The sequence below is a fragment of the Tympanuchus pallidicinctus genome, unplaced genomic scaffold (assembly GCF_026119805.1).
Source record: "Tympanuchus pallidicinctus isolate F22 unplaced genomic scaffold, pur_lepc_1.0 scaffold3, whole genome shotgun sequence".
NCBI classification, from domain to species: Eukaryota; Metazoa; Chordata; class Aves; order Galliformes; family Phasianidae; genus Tympanuchus; species Tympanuchus pallidicinctus.
The window spans coordinates 17,043,651-17,068,189 of NW_026294747.1; the positions used below are offsets into that span (position 1 = coordinate 17,043,651).

Genomic DNA, 24,539 nt, shown 5'->3' on the forward strand with positions numbered 1-24,539 from the left:
CTTGAAGGGAGAGGACCATGTAGTTTGAGTTCTTGCCTTAGAGTTGGTTGCTCACTTGATTATTTTTTATTTTTTTATTTTTTATTTATCAAAAAAATGGGAAACTGGTTAGAGATTAGCTGAATAGGGCAGAGGCTAAAGGAAGGTAAACAGTTAGGATTCCTGGATTGTTCTTCTTCAATAGACTGGCAAGATCACAAAGTATACCCAATAAAAATGTCATTAGGCCCGCACATCCGAGGATGTAATCAGTATAACTCAATTGGGTTCTTTGTGTTACAGTGCTGGAATGCTGGGTTACAACCCAGTAAAGGTTGCAGATGGATTTGAGTAAACACAGATAATGCTGCAACACTTTTATCCAGCTGGAAAAGGGCAGCAGCACAGCGAACACTGCGCTCTTTGTTATTCATTTTGCAAATTTGTGAAAATGTGAACCTATCATAACTGTTAAATGCTGGTATGTGGTATTATGTAGCTCTTTTGTATCACTGCCCTAAAAGGATAATTTATCCATTCCCTAGTTGGTTGTGCTAGAAGTGTGGAAACATTTGCAGGCAACTTATTGCACTGCATAATTTTAAATATGACTTGGAAAATAATGATACTACAGGATACTAAATGCTCCTGGAGCAGTTTCTCCAGCTAGTGCTATTGTATTATTGAAGTTGAAAAACTCTTACTTTAAGAACAATCAAAAACAGCTCCTGAACCTGCAGTGATTGCTTCCTGGTTCATACTCGCTGTCCCACACTAGGTAGCAATGAGTGGATGGTCAACCCGGAGCATGCTATAGCATGTAATTTTTCTGCTTTTTTTTTTTTTTTTTTTTAATTTTTGAGTTCTTTTGAATTCTCCACAGTGCCATAGGTTTTTTTTTGTTGTTGTTTAGCCTTGCACAAAGAGAACTGCTTGGCTTTGCACCGACTGACCCAAAGTAGCTCTGGTTCCACAGCCAAGACCAGTTGGTTGAATCACCAGCCATAACTTTATGAATAACATGGCACGCTCAGATGTGGGCACCCCTCCATCACTGGCAGCAGCTGTCTGAATGGCAGCAGGGTGTGAGAGGCTGTGTGCGCCCTCAAGGGCCATGGTTTGGCCAAGAGACCTGTGGGAGGGAGCACTACGAAATCATAAAGGCTGGAAAGATAACTAAGATCACTTAGTCCAACCATCGTCCCATACTTGTGACCATTCTAAACCATGTCCCTCAATGGATGTGCCCTTCAGCCCTGTGCTCACGCCTTCCCCAGTTCGGCCTTGCTGCGCTCCTGCCATGGTGAGGTAGCAGTACCGCACCTGAGAGGGAAAAACCTGCCCCTTATGCCCCATGCATTTTGTAGATGAAGCATTAAGTGCTTTCAGGCTCATGCATCTAACTAATAAACGGATGTGTAAACAGGGAAAGGAGAGGGAAGAAAGAAGGAAACTGCCCTTTTAAATAAAAGACGAAAATGTGGTAAATATGGTAAGTATTACGCCAAGGTCTTTGCAAAGGCTTTCCCTACAATTTCTCTAATCAATCTGAAATCTAAATTCAAAGCTCTGTGTGTATGGTGAGTGTGTATGTGTGTTCCTTTATACCATCAATTGCAACCATATTCTTTTTGTGATCAAACCTTCTGCTACATGCTTTCAAATCTGCAGGCTTGCCCTTAAATCAAACTGACTTTTCAGAAAATGTAATTTATTATAATGACTAATTTCAAGTCATTGGCTTCTAATTCTTGATTCTCAAATATATATGACTTCTTCTTGCTCTCTGCAGTTTTCCATTTCATAAAATGAGTCATGTTTAATAACCTATATGATTAAAAATGAAAGCACGTGGAAAGGAATGAGATGGCAGAAAAATCATTAGCTGACCAAATTGCTGTTATTTTGAGGGAAACCTCCAGGAAGCATGATGAAGTGGGACTGTCTAGCCTAAAAATTGTAAATAACTGTTATGTCTTTATTTTTCAAGGGATAACCAGCCTGCTTGCCAATGGAGTTTACAGTGCTGCATATCCTTTGCATGATGTAAGTGATCTTGGAATGTATTTTCCATGTCTACTGTCTGACACCAAGCAGTTTTTAATATGTAATGCATTAATGGCATCATCCCAAACATTGATGCTCGGGAATACAACTTCCTGCTTGCTTGTGTGATGACTGTAGTCATTTCTGCAGGCTGTTTCCATCACTGTGCCCACTATTAATGAATTTCTCCCCTCTGTCCTACTTCTGATGATCCTAAGTGATGTCTTTCATGAGATGTTCAAGTGTGCTAAGCCATAATGTTCACTGGGATAGAGAGGATTAGGGGAAAGTGGGGAATTTAGGTGGTGCCCATGCATGAGCTGGGGATCTTCATACTGTCAAGGTGAGTGATGTCAAACCTAAACGTGCTGGGAAGAGCCCAATGGATGGCTGTCAAAGTCGCGAAGGGACTGATGCACCTCTCCTTTGAGAAGAGGTTGAGAGAGCTAAGACTGCTCAGCCTAGAGCAGAGGAGCCTCGGGGAATCTCATAAATGTGTCAAAATACCCAAAGGAAGGGTGCATAGATGATGGAGCCAGGCTCTGTTCATTGTTGCCCAGTGGGCACAAACTGGAGCACAGGAGGTTCTCTCTGACCATCAGACAGCACTTCTGTGTTGGGTGTGTGATGGCATACGTTTCTTAGAGAGGTTATAGACTCTCCTGAGAGATCTTCAGAAACTGCATGGACATAGTCCTGGGTACTCTGCTCAGGGTATCCCTGCTGGAGCAGGGGTTGGACCAGATGGTTGGACCCCTCTGACCCCAACCGTTCTGTGATTCTGTGAGGCAGAGGCACACAGCAGCTGGGTGCTGGTGATACCTTCCCTTGGAAGTTCATGGCATGGCTAAAACTGTCAAACACAATCAGCCTTGTCCTCAGCCAGCCTTGCAAAAAGGCCTAGTGGATGTCAAGAGGACATTACAGAAATACTGCTCATGATGGGCTGGCTGCGTAAGAGTCTAGAGACTGCCAAGCCCAGTGCAGGCTGCCCCATGGGGAACGTGTGAATGAAGCATGCTGTCTTAGTTTTCTGTCCTGTTTGCTGTGTCTCCAGTGTTTTATCTCTGGGTAACAGCAATCACAACAGGCCCGTTGCCTGTCCGATACTTATCGTGAACATCAGGCACTCGTAAGCTATAGTGATATCACTTAAAAATCCAGAACAGTTAAATAAACTTCTCTGCATGTACTGGCCCCACTTCTTTAGATAACTGCTGATGGGCTCTGTTTTAAGTAATTTATTTATTGTCTTCATTTACTCCTTTATCATACTTAAAAATAGCTCCACAGATCTAATCAGCCCTGAATGTTTGGAGACTTTGGGTACAGATCAGCTATCTCAGCTGCTCTCTCCTCTGTCAAGTGGCCTGAGGTGAACCCCAAACACCACGGAAATACCGCATCCTTTCCCTTGACATTTTTAGGCCACCTTTATCACTTATTCATTTCTTTTTCCCCAGTGATGGACACCATTACTCTTTCTTAATGTGCCCGATGACAAGAGACAAAGTGTGCTATGACAAATGAACTCCTAAAATGCAACATTATTTTACAGATTGCTTTTCTGGTTTTGATGCATTAAGCAAGAGGGATCCATGGGCGTGCAGGAAGCATAGCAGCTCTGGGCGTGACTCACTGAATGACATGAGTTTTCTTTCTTTTAAAGGGCGACTATGAAGGTGAAAACGTCGAACCCAATGACAGAAAAGTAAGTGGATGTCAGGGGGTTGACAGACTTACGAAAGTCCCAGCCTGAAGTTACCTGCTGGAATCTGGGCATCGCCCAGATTTCGCACACCATATCACACAAATGCCATGCAGTAGAAGTATGTGAATACTTTCTAACATTTCAGTTTGCCTTCATGTGGAGCTCAGTATGGCTATGTATGAAATGCCAGATTAGTAACAGTGCACTTCTTACCACATTAGTACTGAGAGCATTTAGACACAACACCTAAAGTTAGGGTGCTGCAACTTCAGGTCTGAATGAGAGAATATGCTCAGCTATCTTCAGATATCTATACCCAGCACAAACCCTGCTTTGTGCCACAGCCAACCATGCAAAATTCATTGCACTCTCTGGGATTAATGTGCTGCTACTCTGGAGCATGGGGTTAGAATCAGGCCCAAAAAGTGGGCATGTCAGCTAATGAGAAGGATAGAGACTGGCTCATTCCTCATAAACACTCAATTTTTATTTCCATTTAAGCTTTAATATGAAGCACATCCAGAGGTGGTCCTATTGGGTGTGTACTGATTACTGTATCATTTTCTGCATAAGCCTGCAGTTTAAATTATTTTTAGTGTATGTATACTGAAAAAAAAAACATGTTTAGTAACCATTCTGAGGGAATACTTCTCATAAAAAAATGCAAATTTCCCTACATTTTGCAGAAATGTCTTAAGTTTCTTAAATTTGGAGTGGAATTTCTGCACACTGGTGACCATGCTCCTTTAGAGCACATCAGCTCACTATCAGTGTGTCAAAAGAGAGCTTGGGCATGCTCCTGAACTCTCTGCTTCATGACAGGAGTTTTAATGAATTTGATTGCCACCTACTTTGGGCTGCTAGACTGCCTGCCTTTGCCTTCCAACTTGTTTCACAGCCACATTTCCATGAGGAAAAGCGTGGTTCAGGGTGTAGAAGTGGGTTCAAACCCTTAATGTTGGCCTTATGAAAATAGGTGTCCAAAATTAGAGGTTTGCTGGGCCTAACATGCAAATGAGTCATCAGGAGACAGCTACTGTTAATTTCCAACCCCTTCTCCTCCCCATTGATTTGTGTTAAAAATACCACATGCTTATCATTTCATCATTGAGCAATACACCCCTGAAAAATGATGAAACATGGATGAAAGTCCATGTTTTGTAAATCAGCTGGATTACCATCTTCACTACTAGCCTCACAGATGCACTTATTTCACAAGTTCATTGTCTGTTTTGAAATGTTTACCTTGGCTTTTGGCTTCTAATTTCTTCAAATAATCTCTTGGTGTGCTTTGGCACATCTCTTCTGGTTTCTTGAAGCTTTCTTTAATCTAATCCAGTGCTAGGCCAGACTGTGCCTTTCTTACAACAAAATTAAATTTGTGACATAGAAATGAAGTAAATATTTAGGGATAGCTCACTGATCTTCTATAATCATGTCTTTGAAGCTACGCTTTGAATATCAAGCTGATAAATGTCAAGATAAATGAGATAATTCATTTGTACTTTAACTGCAAACTTGGTTTGAAGCAGCATACAAAAGTGAAAAATGACACAGATGCAAAATCTCCTTCATTTAGTGTTTCCTGATAGGCTTGGCCAGATTAGCTTACTGAGGAATCATCTCATTTCCAGCACTAACTTATCTTATTAAAAGGAATTAAAAAAAAAAAAAGTTTCAGCTGGTACACATGAATGTTGAATTGTCTGAATCATTGCATGTTTCCCAAGCACAGGCAGCAGAGCTGAAACTCTTGGAAAAATGGTTGAAAGAAACCTGCAGTAGAACGAAAAATCACATACGCAAGAATGCTGATCTTTAATAAAAGCCTGCCTTTCAGGTTTCACTTTCTGACCTTATGATTGTAAGGAAACTAGTAAAGATGAATTATTTTCAGGAAAGAGGGGAAAATCCATAGTCCACTTTTATTTTTGACATCACATTTCCATGGAAGGAAAGTCGTAATTTTGAGTGATTCAAAAGCACAATGGAGCAGTTCGACTTAGAAGATCTGACCAATGATTTGGCAGGAGAATTGCTAACTGCTCTGGAAACCCTGTTGGCTCTGCACTGTGATGCTTGAGATAGGGCAATCTGTGGGCAGTGGCTGGAGTGCCCAACCTGCCCGGCCTGCTTTGCTTCAAGGAGCATGGCTGCATGTGCCAAGCTTCTCCTGCCACAGGCATAGAGCTTATAGACTTGAGCAGTGGCATCCTGCTTGGGCTGCTCCCCTAGGAAGTGGTCTCAGAAATGGCCAACAGATTATCTCCTTGAAATATTAGTTATTTGTTCAGTAATGTATTCCCTATCTCTTTTAACTTGATTAAACCAAGGAGACAAGCTGAAAAGGAAGGAATGAATTCTGCAGCATGTGTAGACAGGCTGGTTCCCTCATCCCAGGAAAAGCAGGCTGGTACAGGTAACCAGTGAGAACAGTTCTTTTTATCCAGTGTGTATTAGACACATTGATTTCTTGTTCAATCTGTTAGGTGAACTAAAAATTAGATCAGAGAAGCACTGTTGATGTATTTTACAAAGTAAAAGAGAAGTTGAAGGTCTCAGAGGAGCCTGTTTTTATGAGAGATTCAATTTTATAAATCATTAATAGGGATCATTGTTCTTCTTGGCCTGTATCCTAACCGAAAGGATGAGAGGAAATCATCACATATTTGTAGTTTAAAGCTGAGCATCTCTTAAATGTGGGTTTCAAGGCAGCTCTGCACAGCTCCTCTTGATGAACACTGAATATTTGTGCAGTGGAAACAAACCCACTAATGCTTATTTTCTCTGTCTTGTTAACTCAAAGCATGTTCATCTTTTCTATATGTATTGCTAAATTCCTTCTGCGGGTCGTAAAATCAGGACTGCTCTCTCCATCTCTGCTGTAGTTATCCATCAATCCCATTGCTGAAGAGCCTTTTAATGTACTAGAATTCATCACTGCATTATAGCATGCCAGATCATCAAATTTGCTTTTAATACTTAATGCAGACCATGTATATTGGCAGATCTGAGTTATGTGTTGAAACCACAAAGCATGAGCACTGCAAAGGAGAAATCTGCCCTGCATGTTGGGATTCAGCTTTCACCTTCCTTTCTCTTTTACAGCTCCTGTGTGAGGAGTGGGCAAGCTATGGAGTCTTCTATAAGTACCAGCCCATTGATCTGGTGAGGTGAGAGCCAACCCTGAGGGCATGTTCTTGCACTGCAGCCATGCCTGCCAGTGCCCTGCAGTGCTTCGGTCCTGTGGAGCCACCCCATAATGCTCCCAAGGACACGCAGCTGTGTATGTTTGCATCTCTTTGTCAAGCAGGAGTCCCTGCACATACATCTCCAGCCACCACGATGGAAGGCAGGGGAGCTAGGGTGGGCAGGGAGGAGGTTTGTGTGGGTTTTCAGTACTTTCTGTGTGTTTCGTTCACTCTTGGTAAGAGCAGAGACTCTCTGGAGTAACTGTGCTACAGAAAATGAGGGGCTTTGGTAAGAGGAATAGCTCTCAGAACATCCAGAGATATCAACTTACACAGCAGAAACACAGGAAAAAAATGTTCAGTTGGACTAACTGGCTTTCATGGTGCCTGCATCACTGGATTAACTCCATGCATGAAAAAGAGAGTCCTCTGAGGAAAACATTCCCACAGGTCATTGGATCTTACTTTCTCCATGTTTAATCCAGCTGTGATTCATAATTTTAGCCACGTTATATTTTAAGAAATAGGAAACATTTTTTCCTCTCTCTTTTTAAAAATCTTTAATGTTTTTCAGAAAATACTTTGGAGAGAAGATTGGACTATATTTTGCCTGGCTGGGAGTTTATACACAAATGCTTATTCCAGCTTCCATTGTAGGGATTATCGTTTTCCTATATGGCTGTGCAACTGTGGATGAGAACATACCAAGGTAAAAGCAAATAAAAAAAAAAATACGCAACAGATGTTTCTATCATTTGAGGCAATTAGAATTTCAAAATAAAATGTTACCTGTGTAGATGCTCTGTCACTAATAACTAGAGCAAGCACAGCTGAAAACTGTGGCTCCCATTTCTTGGGCTTTTCTTTGCACCTCTTGCAGTGCCCTGTCTGTGTGTGCCATGGCATTCCCAGGTCTGGCTGCCAGCTGGCACTGGCCAGAGTGCAGTGAGTGCTCTCTGTCCATGTTCCTCTTCACATCCTGCATGTTTCATCCTTTGGGAGCTGTGTTTGAAGGGGTGGGTGAGCTCCATGGGATGGGGGGGCTGCAGTCCCACAGGTTCGTGTTCCAGTAAGTGATGGAGATATACCGAGGGCTGAGTGTGGGCACCAGAACTGCAGCATGTCTTAAGATCATTAGCAGTTATTGTTAATGTTACTTTGTTGAGCTGTGCTGAATGTACTAAAATTAATTCTTGGCTGGGTGCTCAGGTGTGGGGTTTTTTTTTCTAATGCAGATCATTATATGAAACTAACAAAAGGCTGCTGATGATAGGTTTTGGTGCTCCCTTCTTAAAATGCTGAAAAGCATATTGTGTGACATGAAGATAAATCAAGAATGTGTATGTCTAAACTAAGCAATTGCAGTCAGATTAACAAAGTCGTGATGTCCCACTATTTTTAAATTTCAGTACGTTTTGTTATTATAATAATTATAAAGCCCTATGATTTTGCATTATTTGCCCCGCGTGCATCATCAGCTGTAGATGAAAATTACATAGTTTGTACAACAACCAAGAGTGGTGATTAACAAAGCAGATTAATGGATTTTTTTTGGTTAAGATTGCTTTGTACTGCTTCCAACAGTGGAAGAAAGTCAAAAACGTTACTATTGGTTGTCTGCAGATGGAGTGCAGAGAAATTAAATTTGTTGAACTCCAGTGTGTTGATCCTCAGCACTTCCCTTGTACTTTATCTGTTGCTGTGGTTAGTATTTTAAAATAAGTTTGTTTTGTTGGTTTTTTTTTAACAATAATATTCTATAAAAGCAGAGTCTTTTGCATCTGCTATTTCAGCCCCTCCGTTAGCATGGGTTACGGATGAAGTTGCTGACTAGGCCAAGAGAGGGAAAGACTACAAGAGTAGCGTTTGGTGGTCCTACAGATAAGAAACAGATACTGTGCCGAGTAGAGTGGCCCATCAGAAATGACTATCAGAGCTTGGATGTTGAGCCATACTGACATTGCCTTTCATGTGTTGTATTGCTTCTTTGCAGTATGGAAATGTGTGACCAGAGAAACAATATCACCATGTGTCCCTTGTGTGACAGAACATGCAGTTACTGGAAGATGAGCTCCGCTTGTGCGACTGCTCGTGCAAGTCATCTGTTTGATAACCCTGCAACTGTCTTCTTCTCAGTCTTCATGGCTCTCTGGGGTAAGGAGATGTATGCCTTGATGTTAAGTTTTTAATTATTTAAGATATAACAGGAAGGAGCAGAAGAGATAAAGCAGTATATTTATACTCAGTTAATTATATTAAGGACTTCTCTTTCTCCCCCCTCCACCCCTGCCATGAAACTGCCACTCCCAGATTTATATTCTGGACTGAAAGCTAAAATTCAAGAAGTTGCTCAAGATGAATGTCAAATGAAATTGTTAAGCATCTGTCATAAAACTGCAGCATGGTATGTCAAAATTTCATTAACGAGATTGCATAGCTTGCCAAAAAAATCTATTTGCAAAGCCAGCTTCCACTTTAGAGCATTACGGAAGAAATGTATTGATGTACTTTGGGGTTGAGGGGAGGGTTCCATGGGGAAGTGTAATGGCCTTTAACGTCTCTGGACAAACCAACATTGATTCCTGAGCGTGTTCCGAGATGCAATTAAGTTTATCAGCAAGAAGACATCAAGCATGCAGATCGTGAGCCGGGAATTGTGTCATAATAGGTACTTTTTCTAATGCCGACTGGCCCTGTACTTGAGCAAGTTACTTAACCTTTCTTTTCTCATCTGTGGAATTTAGTTAAAAGCATTGTGAAATTTTTTGTGGAAATAGTTATAGAGGGCTATATGAGCCACGGTCATCCTTGTGCTAGGCAATGGGGACCTGTCTAGATAGATGAATGGGAACAATGGGTCCAAAGCCCATGCTTGTAACTGGAATCCTGTACAGGGAGGCTACATAGAACACTTCACTACCTTCAGCTGTGTAGTTTGACCAGCCTCATGGTTCCCAGTGTTGGTGAGAGAAGTGCAAAAAGTTTGCTCTGGACTGATTTTTGTAGAAGCCAATGTAATTCCTCTTAGAGCAGTGTTGTCTTCACCAATGTCTTAATTTGAATTGCAGTAAGCTAAGGGCTGATGCTGAGAGCTCACTGCCTAGGAAAAGGGTTGTCCTGCAGAGGGATTTAAGGGCAGCAGGGAGTCAGGAGCACTGCAGGTACAAAGGAAAAGCTGGAGACCTTGGGAGGTTGAAATCGCCGCAAGAAGGAGCACCTGTGATCTTCAAGATCATCTGGCCATATAATGCACAGGGAGAAACGTGATACACCCCAAAGCTGGGTGCCGTGTCAGTGGCTTTAAATAGACTGATGTTCTCATGTGGAGAGTCAAGTATCAGTTTCGGTCTCTTTCACTTACTGTTATTGTGATCCACACACAGGTATTGACACATAATGCTCTGTTGTCCAAAGAGTAGGGCTGTTTGCCTCCCTTTCCTTAGCAAGAAACTCTGGATTCCTTCATGCGCTTTTTACCTTCTGGGGCAAAGGCAGACATATTGGAAGAAGTCAGTTTCTGTGCTCTGTGCAAAATAAGGCTTAATCTCTGAAATAGTTTTGGAGTGGGATGTGAAATTCCTCAAGTTATTTTTAGGTCAGTGTAAAACTTGATTTTGGTGGAACATCATATAAAAAATGTTTCAATAATGTCATTTTGAATTTGAGGTCAGGTTTTCCACAAGGTTGTGAATTTGCATTATTTTAAACTTCACTTTTAAAGATTTCTTAAAAAATTTTTTTTTCTAAAGGGAACTAGAAATTTATTTCTTAAGGAAATAGTATTAAGAGAAATTCATTCCCTCTATATGTAAGTATGTGTATATTCTGCAGTGCCATTTATGAACACTTCTGCCTGAAAGGAGTTTTATTAGGCTTCTGTACAGTTGAAGAACTGAGGTAGATGGAATCTAAAACAGCAAAATGGCAGCAAAACGTCCTTAACATGGCAAGGAAATTACTCAAAGTTTGAGGGAATTTCTAAAAGAGCCATCTTGGCCAGGCTGTGTTTCTCTGATGTTGTTCATAGAAATGATAAATTTGGAAAGACCACCAAGATCACCTGGTCCGACTGCCAATTCATCCCCGCCATGTCCCTTAGTGCCACATCGCCATGTTTCCTGAACACCTCCAGGGATGGTGACTCCACCAGTTCACTGGGCCAGTATTACAGAGTTCTGGAGAATTCTGCTTCCGTGAGAGTTTGAGCAGCTGTAGGACTGACCCATGCCTGCCACAGGTTCAACATTACACATGAGCCTTGGTCTAGTGCTGTTCTCCAAAACAGCCGGCACTCCTTGGCCAGCCCGGAAGCTTACCTGGTTTTAAGTGATACTGGCTTACTTCCAAAGGCATGAAGCTGTGGTCTTAAATGACATGAAAACCTCACAGGATCTAGATAAAATCATTTGGATAATAACCTCTGGGAAGCGTTGAGCTCTGTGTACACTGATGGGCCCAGATGAGGTATGAAAATGCAGAGATATGTGTGGAGAAGTGGCTGTGCTCAACTACTGCAGCATACCTGGCACATTCGCTCACTGCTTTGAAATGAACTGGCTGCATTTCAGATGCAGTATTTTAATTTTGCATCTTTGTAAGGCAGTGCCGCGAAACAGCTCCTAGCAGCAGCATTAAACAACATGTCCATATTCCTCACTGTGGATGGAGACTACAGGCTGCAGGACAGGAGCCCCAGCAGCAAGAGATGTGATCTCTGGGACCCTGACATGCTCTCTTAAGAGACAGTTACATGGTATGGGTACAGTGACGAGGCTCAGCCAAAAGGCTGGCAGGTTGAAGTTACTCTTGGAATACCAAGAACAGAGCCAGGTTCTGGACCTGATGGTGTCCTCCTCTTTGTGTTCAGCTCTCTTGCCCTTTCCCTGCCTCTGTTTTTCCTGAACAAGAGGGCAAATGTTTGTGAGCACATCTGTTAATGCTCACTGCGTGAAGCTCCCCTGGGAACACCACTTCTGGGTAGTCTTGCCTCTTTCATAATCGCTTATTTATCATACAGTGCTGGTGTATTCCCAGCATCTAAATACGTCCTCTGAGAACTTGCTCAGTCTCAGAGGCAGAGAGACTGATATAGACTGGGATTTTTCACCGTGACTCAAGAAATGCTTTAGAGATGTTTCTTTTCTGGAAGTTGTCCTCATCTAAAACAAAATTTCAGTGTTTTTAATGATTAAAAAACCCAAAACCATCACAGGCTTCTTTAGCACTTTGCTCATCTGCAGCTTTAACAATATGATAAGTATTTGGGTTTCAGCATGATTATTAGATCCAATGTAACTATTATGATGACTAGATAGATGGAATGAGAATACACAAATGCTTTATTTTGATATCTTTGAGCGAACAATTATACCAGCAGTACAATACTAGTTAAATCAGTCATATTTTGTGTAGATGAAGAACAGATTTGTTTGGACTTACAAATGGAATTATGTACTGATGAAGACCAACGGTATTATTAGTCACATGCAAATATTTAAATAACTTTGGGTGTTTGACTTTCTTAGACCTCTTAAAAGCTGTGTGCATCATTCCGCATGAAGTCATGTGGGCATAGTAAATGTCCTTTATTTTAGCTTACACAGACAGAAAAGTTGGCTGCTAGCACAGATTCCAGGCACATACCTAGGGATGATATGGCTTCTGAACCTTTATAAAACATCAAAATAACTGTCAACCTGTTGTTTCAGCTGCTACCTTTATGGAACACTGGAAGAGAAAGCAGATGCGGCTCAACTACAGGTGGGACCTGACTGGGTTTGAAGAGGAGGAGGTTTGTCCCTTCTGTTCTGTCTCTTTGTCTTGCTACGCGGTGCTCTGAGTCCTTCCATGCCCCAAGCCACCAGACCTTGGCCTGTGGGGTGTTTAAAAGACAGGAAAATCCCTACATGAACCATATGATGTTTTTATAGCCAGGCTATGACTAGTATGTATTGTTGCCATAGAAACATAATCGTATAGCCACAAAATCATGGTTGGTGTTGGGTTTTTTTTTTGGTTTTGTTTTGTTTTGTTTTTTGTAGATGTGCAACCAGGTCACACCTAGCAGCATATGCATGGAATATATGGCTCATGCGTTACTCCCTGGCTGTTGTCAGGGCACTAACAACCACAGAACTTCGTTCAGCTTGCACTGCTGAAATGAAATCAGAAATGAATGTATCAAACCTGATAAAGTTACAGCATTGTATTAAAAAAAAAAAAAAAAAAAAAAGGCACTGAAAATTCCACTTGAATGATGCAAGATCAAGCCATGACTTGACAAATAGTTAAGAAGGTACTGTCAGACGAGTGTTTGCGGCACTGGGGGCACTGGAAGAGATGCAAGTGTGAGGGGTATTTATTTTGGATGCCCAAAAAAAAAAAAAAAAATCCCTAGTCAGGTTTATGATAAACGTGCTAAGTAGTATGAAAGGAGAAAAAGAGGGGTCTGTATATTTAAGAAAGGGTATTAAAAATCAATGAATTTCTTGAAGAAAAGGAGATAAAATGCTCAGCTTAGGACCTGCCTTACACCTTTTTGTTTCTAAATTTGCCACTTCACTAACAGTACCTGCTTGCCCTGACCGTAGCACAGTGACAGCAGTGCCAGTCTTGCCATGGCCTTGGTCACAATCCGGGGGGACAGGTCCCTTGTGTCACCCCATGCACTGCAGCATCCCAGCCAGGGCATACAGCTGGCATGGGGCCACTGCCCTGCTTCCTGCCTGTTCAGATTTATTGCTGTTGTTGTTACTAAAAGGAGCACGGCTGCACTTGTCGTATCACAAGCTGTCCTAAGTAGATACACAACAAATATTGTTCCCCTGAAACAAAAGCCTCATAGATTTGACAGGGTGCTGTGCAGCTGGGTGAGCCTTGGGCAGTTATTTCTCCCCTCACCCCCAGACATTTCTGCTAAATTATCTCCTCTTAATATATTTAGCTCCTCCTTAATATATTTAGGCACACTGTGCAAGCAGCCACTCTACCATGCGCTTTGCTAGATTATATCTATTCGACTGGGAGAGAATATGGGGCTTTATTTGCTGCATGCTATACTGCCCTTTTATTTTTGGCAGCTTGCTGATAGCACACATGAAAGTAGAAAGGATTAACTGTATCTTTCCGATGGCCATCTCCTTCACGTCCAAGTTTAGAGCTCTACCAGGCTAAAACCTTGTGTGGCCAAAGGCAGCAGCTGTTAATAAAATACAGTCTATCCTTTGTTTTGTATAGGCAATTCTAGATAAGTTGTGAAGTTAGCAAGGAATTTGAGTCCCTCCTTATTTCTGATTTTGATGAAACTTAAGCTAGTATCACGCTAAGAGCTGGGGTCGAAAGTGGATAATAAAATACAAAGTGTCTCATCTTCCAGTGTTTTTTAGGGACACCGATGTCATACAGTACCTACAGTAATGTCAGTAGATAGCATGGAACATGAGTGGACTGATCTCGTGTTAGCTTCTACCATCCACTGCGCCTGTGTTTGTTTCATGTAATTGTGAAAATACAAATCTGCGACAGTTCAGTAATCAATATTTTTTCCCCCTTGTTCTTTTTTTTTTTTTTTTCTTTTTTTTTTTGTGTGTCGTATTTTTTTTATTTTATTTTTTTTCTGGTTTCCTGAAGGAGGCAGTCAAGGTTTGGAAAACATTTTTTAAAAAATTGCTCCTACCTTTTTTATTACGTGTCCACTGATGAATGCCATCTTTTGATCTCCACCTCTTCTTTTTTTGAGCATCAGATTTCCCTTACAGCTCCCACTGATTGCTTTTCCTTTACACCCTCCCCCTCTCCACTTGCTCAGACATTTTTCAGATCCATTCTGTTTTCCATCCAATGCATACCTCTGAATTCTGCATCTTTTGTGAATGCGTAATTATTGTCAATTCTGAAGCCGTGAATCTTTCTGAATCTTCTGGCTGTCTCTTACTTCTGAGTGTTTCCTACTCCCTCTCCTGCAATGGCTAATTGTGTGGATTTTGTCGAGACAGGATTACGGGAAGACCCCAGATGACAATTTTCTGGGATCCCAAAACAATGGGTTTTGCATATTTACAACAAATAAGTGTTTCCTTCAAGAACTGAGAGTCACTGAATGCAAAATTAGTATGCAAAATCTAATTGTCATCACAAGGACAGGTCACTGAAATCCAAGTACAATGTCACACAGTTTGAATCTGTCTGCAGGACGTCCTGTGTTCTCTTAAGAATTAAATATAATGTACACAGGGCTATAGGCAAATCATGACTGCAAATCAATCTGCTGCTGTACAATTGCAAATCATACAGCATTTAACATCTGGTTAAATGTATAATGAACTATCAATTGAGATAATGTATTGAGTGAATTAGAATTCAATTACAAAACAGAGGTTATTGGGAAATTGACCTGCAAATGATTCATACTTAGCTGATGCTGAAAACAGATGACTTGGCTTTTTATTCAATATGACTTATTTCACAGGCTCATCCCAGAGCAGAATACGAAGCAAAAGTTTTAGAAAAATCACTGAGGAAAGAACACAAACATAAAGAGGTATGGTAAAAAATATTAATTTTTTCATCTATTAAAAAAGCTTTGATAAAGGCCATTTATAGCAGGCACTGACTCACAACCAGGAAAAAAAAAAAAATAGGTTACAGTGATAATAATAATAATAGTAATAATAATAATAATAAAAACAAAGAATAAAAAACAAAACAGAAAAACTGTAGATAGCATTTAAATTCCAGATGTTTTCAGCCCTAGTATACATGTGTACTCTCATACTTAAGACCCAAATAACCCTAGAAATGCCTTTATTGGTGTGGTCAGACATGGAAGTGTGGTTTAAGAAATCTTGTCTGATTGAAGGGGCTGTCCTGTTAGGCTAACCAATGCAACTTGAGAAAAATAGGACAAAACATCTTATTCTTTGCTATTACAAGTGCCTCAGGGGAGGTTCACTGTCTTGCAAACATCCATCCTCCCGCCAGCAGGTCAACCTGCAGGGCTGAAATCTGGTGCTTCTCATACAGAGGTTTTGGCTATGTGGGGAAGCCTCTGGCATTGTTGTGGCTGCCTTAGGGAAGCCCCTGGGAGCCCTAACATCTGCTTTTGCCTATTTGCTGATAGTGTAGGTCAGGCAAGGCACTGCTTTAACACTGCTCTTATAAGATAAATGTCCTGCTGCTGAGCTGGGATCTGACTGTGCTTTAGGTCTTGGGACTGTTTTGTAAATGAAAATATTTCTAGAGCATTAGTCGGGAGCACTAACACCAGTTTTCTTGCCCAGTTCCAGCTTTGATATTAACTTTCTGCCTTTTAAAACCATAACTTCTATTATATTTCACCGGATAAGGTATTGCTCACTTTTGCTTTTACCTTGATCTTGACACTGATGTGAATAAGGTGCTGCCAGCCATCCTGGAGTGCATCTCACCCGCAGCCAGTACAGTTCCTTTGAACAGCTTAAGTACTGCTGCACCCCTTTTTCAGGATGCTGATGTCAATACGTTCTACTTAATGGAGGGGGTGCAGCGTGAAAGTTGTCTTGTGCAATGTGGAATACCTGGTTTAAATCCCTAGCAGGAGAAAAAGAATTCATATTGCTGCCTTCTTACATAAACATTTGAATGTAGACTTTGTTGAATTCTACCAGAAATATGCAACTCATTGTTCCTTTTGGTATATTAGGAATTCAGATCCTGAATGTGGAAGATTAGGATAATCAGACAATTAATCGTAACCTCGAAATATCAGAGAAGGAAAGCTGAGCAATAAAGAGAGAGGTTTTTTTTTAACCAGACTATTTATAACTTCTTGGGCTGCATTCAATATGGATGTTGCTAATTTGGGAAACGTGAGAAAAGAAGTTTTTTTCTGAAAGACTTGGTAATTATCTTTCATTGGGATCTGGAGTGTTCGAGTTCAAATTCAACAGTTGAATGTCAACTCATAAATTTTGTTAAATGAAAACTATCTAATGTCAACCCAGAACTTGCTCACATTTTTTCAAAAGAATTCTGATTAAAAAATTACATACATGTTTCTGAAAGGAAAAACACTTTGGACATCCTTTACACATCATAAAGGAACAAGAATGGCATAATCCTAAATTAAAAATGAGAAATTCTTTGCAGGACAGTTTGACCTATCCCAAGATTTAGGACAAAAGTTTGTGCTTTGCTGTTATTTTTTTATTAACCTTAGGCTGCAACACAAACAGAGCGCTCACTTGTGGCTAAACTGCAGTGCATACAGTTTGTAGAGACTATAGAGATGAATTTAGCAGTGCTTTGTAATGCTGTATTGCCCGATCCTTTTTTGTTTCCTTTAATTGCCATCAGAAGCATCGGTATTTTCCAGAAGAGGCAGCAAACAAATGGAGACAAAGAGTTAAGACAGTCATGGCTGGGGTGAAATTGGTTCTTTTTATTCAAACTTATGAGGAAGCTCAAATTATGTGTAATTATGGAAGACACAAATCAATTATTTTTGGCTGTTGAACTCTTGTTTAATATTCACATTCAGTTTTGGGTTTCTTTTCCTCCCTCCCTGGTTTCCTTCAGCACTCTTTTAGCCACCGTTTCTATGCATCCGGAATGGCACTGCATGGCTAACCTTAGGGGTACTGTGCTGGATTGAGGTTATGTTTTGCAGTGGAGCATGGGCTGTGTGTTGAGAGAGTTGCTTGCACTTCCTTAAGGCAACGTGCATGGAATAAAAATAGAATTTTGAGTAATATTTTTTATGTCCGTTAAAATGTGTGCGTCATCTTCTGTAATGCTACTTTGTTGTTTATTTTCTGGTGTTTAAAAAACAATTCCCGACATGAAAGTTCATGAAAGACTTGATGAGCAATACTGCTCTAAATGAAATCTTCATCCCCAAATTCACTGTGGCAGAGTCGCTAGAAGGTTGATGGGATTTAGGATAGTCTGCAGACCATCTCACCACACATGTGCATCTTAACTCCAGTAGCCTGGTCCATCAGACACCATATGGACAGTCACGTAACTTGCTACTATTGAAGCAAATTGAGGTTGGTCACATCACAGAGCAAGAACTTCCCTGTCAACTGTGTGCTCATCCTGAAGCTTTTTGGTACAGTCTGTATTTCAGTGGCACCAGTTGGGTAAATGCAAAGCTGCGAATACAGACTGGAGATGGAGAAGGAAAGAAGAGGAAGGATTTTTCCAGGGAAGGGAAAATAAAATATTTAACAGTGGGAGAGATCTTACATCATGGTTTATGACAGGCTATTTGCATGCTTCCTCCAAAAAGTACACAGAAAAATCTGTTTTATTTATATCCGCAATGCAGGCACTTGACCAATTTGAACCTAGATAGTAAACAATTTGCCTGTGTGGAATTGTAACTGTAAACACTGTGTCTTTGCATCTGCTAACTGGGTGTGTATTTGTTAGCCTTTATTTGTTAGCCTTTATTTTCCCTCTGTGTTTTTGTCACATGCACAAAATTACATGATCTATCTTTAGTAAATGTACCCTTTCCCCTCCCCAAATTTTAGACGGATAAAGAGAAGCTGACATGGAAGGATCGTTTTCCAGCCTACTTGACCAATTTTGTTGGCATTATTTTCATGGTAAGCATCACTTGGCAAAGCCTGAAATTTACGTTACTGAGTGATCAGAAAGAACAGAAGAGATAAGAATGCTGATGAAACCATTTGTCAGATTAATGTGGTTCTCAACAACTTTTTCCCAGCAAAAACATTCAAACATTTTAGTTTTTTGTAACTTAAAAACTTTTACAGAAATTGAAGTGCTTGAAGTACTACTTTAGCACTACTCTTGGAAGTGTAAGTACTACTCTTTCCACTGAAGAAATAAGTATGTCTGAACATGGTAAGGGAAAAATGAAGGCATGGAGGTGGGGATTACCACCATGATTGATGGGACGAAGCTTAAAACACATAGAGAGTGCTCTTGGGAAGTGCTCAGGAAGGAGAGAATGGCATATTTCTTCTTTTTTTTTTTTTTTTTTCCCAGTTGTTAATAAGCCATCATCATTTAAAACAAATTTTGAAGGAAATAATAATTCAAGACAGAGCGGCAGTTGGATAAAAAGCTTTTAAGTCCTTTCCAAAGGTATAATACACCAGGCTGACTTAATTGATATATTTCCGGAGATTTTGATGACCAAATGACAAGTAAAATTTGATCTGTTCTTACAGTGACTAGGAGCCTTAACACAATTTCTGGGTTTGGGGTATGGCCCATAGACCTCATGTGTAAGGCCATGGCTAGGTCTTGTGCCAAGTGTTTACAGTTAAATCTTTTGTAATGGGGTTGTGCTGCTCTTACTTGCAGGTGGGGCTGACATTCGCTATAGTGTTTGGAGTCATAATATACAGAATCTCCACTGCTGCAGCACTGGCAATCAGCGCAACCCCATCGGGCCGGTCCAGCGTCAGGGTCACTGTCACTGCCACCGCTGTCATCATCAATTTGGTTGTCATCATCTTCCTGGATGAAGTATATGGCTGCATAGCAAGGTGGCTAACTCAGATCGGTAGGTGCAAGTCCTCAGGTGGTCTTTATTGGAGCAGTTATAAATGAGAATACTGGATGGACTGCATTGCGTGGTTAACTTCAAACTAGTGAGCAAACCCAGGGAATTCGAGTGGGTGACCTGAGTTCTCACCAGTCACTTACAAATACCAAACCTTAGATGGATTCAGCTTTAAAGTCTTAATTGCTAATCCAGTTATGTGTGACAGAGATACAGCTAAATTCCTGTACCTTCTCTTGACATTGACTCTTCTCTATCACACAGTTACTGCTTTCTTTTTTCTTGCTTATTTGGCATGAGAGATTTCAAGTAATGGAAAACTGTGAATGCAAAGAAAAACAAGGCAGAAAAATAAAATGATTCCAAAAAGCATGATTGATGAAAGGTCCAGAATTCTTTTCAGTTAAGTTCTCCATCCTGCAAATGATTGTCATGAAGGTCAGCCAGATGTGACAGTTGCAACTCCAGATGCTGGAGTTGTTGCAATGAAGCTGAACAGGAGGATTTCAGAGGGCTTACCACTGACCTCCCTGAGGGCCATCTTACTTTACCTTTCTTTGTTTAAAAGGTGGCTGAGAATGCTTTCCAAAGTCCGTATTTATTAGGTCATGGATTGTTCCAGGTCGGGCAGTTTCTTAATGTTTCTTACATGTGTCCCATTGGTTCCAGAGGTTCCAAAAACTGACAAGAACTTTGAAGAGCGTTTGATCTTTAAGGCTTTTCTTCTGAAATTTGTCAATGCCTACACACCCATCTTCTATGTTGCTTTCTTCAAAGGCCGGTAGGTAACAAAAAAGTCTGTTCAGAGTTTTGGTTCAAGTAGGGTTAAGACTTGGGTGATAAGGAAGATTCCTTGGGGTGGGTGACAGTAAAGATACCACGGGACATGTTCTGGTTAACACAACAGCAATGAGGTTAAGTGCCTATGGGTAGTCAGGTTCTGGCTCTAGTATGATTTCTTAGTGAGAGGGCAATGCTGAGGTGTCGTGGGGTGCTGGGCAGCAGGCAGCTCGCCTGGGGAAACAAGGCTGAGGTGGACAGCTGGTGCTCAGCCTGCACAGCTTATTGCCTCCCCTCTTCTAACCTTACCTCACTAATTTACTTTCAAATGTTTCTTCCCTGTCCCTCTCATTTTGTTTTATGTTTGTTTTTTCTCCTTTTTAATATACCTTATAGGATTTCTATTTTCTTTTTATAGGATTTCTGCCAAGATGTACCTATTCTGTTGTAGGGCACGTGGCTTGCATTTGTACTGAGCTGCTCACTCAGTTCATAGGACTTATTTTTTGAAACAAAAACCAAGAAACTTCTAAGATGGATTGATTTCCTTCTTTTTTCTAGAACTGATCATTAGGTGCTCAATGACATAGCATTTCACACAAGTTACTTTAGGAATCAAATACTAGAAGTATGAAATCGATATGAAGTTCTTAATTCTAACTTTTGCACTCTAGGTTTGTTGGACGTCCAGGAGACTATGTCTACATTTTCCATTCTTTCCGAATGGAAGAGGTAATTGTATTTCACCCTACCTGTGCTCACACCACGTGTGAGCTCCCTCTTCCCCTGTCACAAGGGTGGAACAGGTGTCCTGATTTCCCTTTCCTCTGTCTGCTGCAGTGTGCACCGGGTGGCTGTCTGATGGAGCTGTGCATCCAGCTGAGCATCATCATGTTGGGCAAGCAGCTGATTCAAAACAATTTATTTGAGATCGGCATCCCGTAAGTAGCAACAATTTTTTTCTCTCTCAAACACATCTTTTGCAATGTATCCAATAAACTGTGTGTTTACAGCCCCTTGATATGAATGTGGTTTGCAGGCTATCTGCAAGTACTGTGCAGTGAGCCTCTATATGCCATACAGCAAGTGCTGTGTCCTTGCTGTCCTGCAGCTGCACCAGCATCGCTGTCATTAAATCTGGCAGAGCACCTCTGAAGAGTTAGGAAATCTATTGTCTTCTTACCGACTAGCAGTTGGTGCAGTTCTAAACGTGATTCAGCCATAACCATCTGAGTATTGGTACTTCTTTTTAGCATATTGTGCTCTTGCATAGCTTATATTAAAGTAGATACAGAGCTCATTGTGTCTGTTAATGTAAAAAAACTTACTGTTCCTCCACCCACCTGAGAAGTGGGCATTGTGCACAGAGTGGCATGGTAACTGGATCGCTTCTGTTTTCCCCAGCAAAATGAAGAAATTCATAAGATACATGAAATTAAAGCGTCGACGCTCCTTGGACCATGAAGAGCACATTAAAAAAAAGCAGCGTTATGAAGTAGACTATAACCTGGAGCCTTTTTCTGGACTTACTCCTGAATATATGGAAATGAGTGAGTGATGTGGAAAGAAGGCGTCTTAAGCAAATTATGCTAACTGAATGGAATGGGAGCTGAGGTTTTTGAACTGTAGGTTTGGAGGACAGTGGATATGGTGCAGAACTTAAATGTATGATCTGTATGATTTGGGACAGTAGCATATTTTGGCCAGTCATGGGCTGCTTCAGGGATAAATTATGCTATTTTGGTGATCATGATCCCTTCTTTAGCACTATATTTTAGATATTTTCTTTTAAGCTATGCGCCATATTACTGTTAAATAATTAAACCTGAGATTGGGTGACAGATGTGTCATTTGTTGCACCTTACATGGAAAAAAAAATATCAGTTTAATTCAGATTTGAGTTTCCACTGTCTATTCTCACACCAGGTTTGTTCCATTTTTTTTAAATCTGACCATAGGCCAGGTTGAACCTGACAGATCACGTTGTTTTTTTTTTTTTTTTTTTTTTTTTTGCAAGTAATGCATTATCTTGAGTGATTGATATGGAATCTAAGCACTGGACATCACACTCTGCATTACTGAGGCCCAGAAGCTGCATTTTCTTTCCACCTGAAAATCCTGAGAAATCTATTCCTCTTAATGCTGTTATTGACAGTGTCAGAGATTCCTGAAGTGTCAGACTTAGACAAGCAACTTTATGTAGTGTTTTCAGGAACGACTAGACAAAAATAATGGAAAAAAATTATGAAATATGCCTATGCCAAAAATTGGCCTCCCTAGCTAATATAGAGTGAATTAGAATAACTTAGAGTAGTTGTGTCCAGGACAGACAGGAATTGGTCATGTCCCTCCTGAAGTCCATAAGGGGCACAGCACCAGGCCACTATATGGGCTCTTGTTGCCCGCTCTGCAGGGAGAACCTCACCTGAGGCAGATAGGCTGTGGGGGTGGCTGGAGGAAGAGGGAGTTGGTTAGGAGAGCATGGAAAAGATCTTGGCTTCTTTGAGGTGGGGAACAACAGTTCAAGGGAGATTTAAATCTCTCTCCATAAGTACACGGAGAGGGCAAGCATTAGTATGGGTGATGAATGCAATTTGAAGAACAAAGCTAGCACAAAAGCTAGCAAAAGAACTGGCACATACAATCACGGAGAGAGTGGGCTGGCATGCAGAAGGTTTATAAACTTCAGAAGAGTTTCCAATGGGCTTAGCGAGAGCTGAAGCCTTGCCATTGGAGCATGACAATCCTATGTGGGAGCTCATGCTGCAGCAGGTGGCAGAAGAGCTGTTGTCATCCCACATTCCTCATTCCAGATAGCTCCCACGGTTGAGGCCTGAGTGGAGCAGGACTCCATCCTGCTGCAGCACAGCATCCCCTTGCCCCTGCCTTGCTGGAGGGACACAGAGGCAGCGAGCAGCAGGGTCGGCATTGCTGTGATGAAGCTAGGAACTCCCCTGTTTCCGTGGTCATTTGGCCTTGCTGGACATGGTGAAGAAAATGCACTTTATTCTCCCAGCAGGTGTTGTCTTATTAGAATCTGGGGGAATAGCACTGACATGATGATGTTGCAGCATCTGGACAACTGTCTAAAAATATGATCAGATTTTTGTGTGGTCCTGTGTAGAGTCAGGAGTTGGACTCGATGATCGTTATAGGTCCCTTCCAACTTGGGACATTCTATGACTCTGTGTATGCATTTGATAAATACGAATCAGTCCACTGACATTCTTTTTTTCTTCTCAGTTATTCAGTTTGGATTTGTAACTTTGTTTGTCGCATCCTTCCCATTGGCGCCTCTGTTTGCTTTGCTGAACAACATCATTGAAATCCGTTTAGATGCAAAAAAATTTGTTACAGAGCTGAGGAGACCAGTCGCAGTCAGAGCAAAGGACATAGGTAAGTGCTCATTGCTGCTGTCACTCTCTGCTTGTTTATTCCTGGACTGATGGCAGGATGCTATTGTGCTGAGTTGGTCTCATTAACAGGAAGACATTTATAGGACAATTCAAAGCATTATATTGTGGCTTAACTATGAACTGTCATAACTTACCAAGGCTTTGCTTTCAAAATAGAAAGACCAATGCTTTAAATCCAGATGAATATTTTATTAGGTAAACAGTGTCATTTTTCAAAGCAAAGTGATCAATACAGTAGCAAAATATCTCACGTGGCTCTGCACACCAGCAGCTTTTCCTGGCAGTGCAGTTTTCTTGCAGAAGCAAAAATTTCTGTGTTTAGTAACTCTGGACTGGACTGGAGAAATAGACTTGGGAATGAGAAAAGACTTGAATGCCTGTGGGTAAAGGATGTCCCTTCATCCCTGCTTTTATCCCAAAACTCATTCCTGAAGCTGGAAAGGTGCTGGAACCTAGTTGTGTAGCAGGTGAACCTGGCTAGAACCTAGTTCTGTAGTCGTACAGCAGCAGCAGACCAATCCTCCCCTTCCCTCAAAACCTCTAAAGAAATAGGTACCTAAGCATAATTTTGGAAGACAGAGTTGGAATCACTTTGCTTGATGGGTCTTTAAATTAGTCTCTTACAAAATATTCTTTTTAATTTCAATATTACTCTAGTTTGGTACAATCCTAACTCTGCTATCTGAAAAATGTAATTTAGCTAATTTTAATGACTAGCACAGCATTCACATGTTTGTCTCTTTCCTTAGGAATCTGGTACAATATCCTCCGGGGGATAGGAAAGCTTGCTGTCATAATAAATGTAAGTAATTCTGCATGAATAAAATCTTACTTCAATAGGTTGGCTTCTCCATTCTGCTCCATTAGTTTTATCTTAGCTTAAATCTCTCAAATTC

At 40.9% G+C, this 24,539-nt stretch overlaps 1 protein-coding gene across 5 annotated transcripts in view; it reads left to right on the forward strand.

Annotated features, from left to right (window-relative positions):
- Positions 1 to 24,539, forward strand: part of ANO1 (anoctamin 1) — a 72,353-nt gene that overhangs the window by 41,537 nt on the left and 6,277 nt on the right. For 2 of the 5 annotated variants that reach the window (XM_052695222.1, XM_052695218.1), the window contains exons 8-24: positions 1,406 to 1,471; positions 1,970 to 2,025; positions 3,695 to 3,736; positions 6,845 to 6,909; positions 7,502 to 7,636; positions 8,921 to 9,081; positions 12,636 to 12,718; positions 14,557 to 14,568; positions 15,395 to 15,466; positions 18,444 to 18,518; positions 19,246 to 19,447; positions 20,117 to 20,228; positions 20,902 to 20,959; positions 21,068 to 21,168; positions 21,632 to 21,777; positions 23,471 to 23,623; positions 24,393 to 24,445. In XM_052695222.1, the coding sequence (XP_052551182.1) occupies positions 1,406 to 1,471; positions 1,970 to 2,025; positions 3,695 to 3,736; positions 6,845 to 6,909; positions 7,502 to 7,636; positions 8,921 to 9,081; positions 12,636 to 12,718; positions 14,557 to 14,568; positions 15,395 to 15,466; positions 18,444 to 18,518; positions 19,246 to 19,447; positions 20,117 to 20,228; positions 20,902 to 20,959; positions 21,068 to 21,168; positions 21,632 to 21,777; positions 23,471 to 23,623; positions 24,393 to 24,445 (1,592 nt within the window). The remainder of the gene's footprint in view (positions 1 to 1,405; positions 1,472 to 1,969; positions 2,026 to 3,694; positions 3,737 to 6,844; positions 6,910 to 7,501; positions 7,637 to 8,920; positions 9,082 to 12,635; positions 12,719 to 14,556; positions 14,569 to 15,394; positions 15,467 to 18,443; positions 18,519 to 19,245; positions 19,448 to 20,116; positions 20,229 to 20,901; positions 20,960 to 21,067; positions 21,169 to 21,631; positions 21,778 to 23,470; positions 23,624 to 24,392; positions 24,446 to 24,539) is intronic. The other 3 variants (XM_052695220.1, XM_052695219.1, XM_052695221.1) reach the window with 3 other exon arrangements.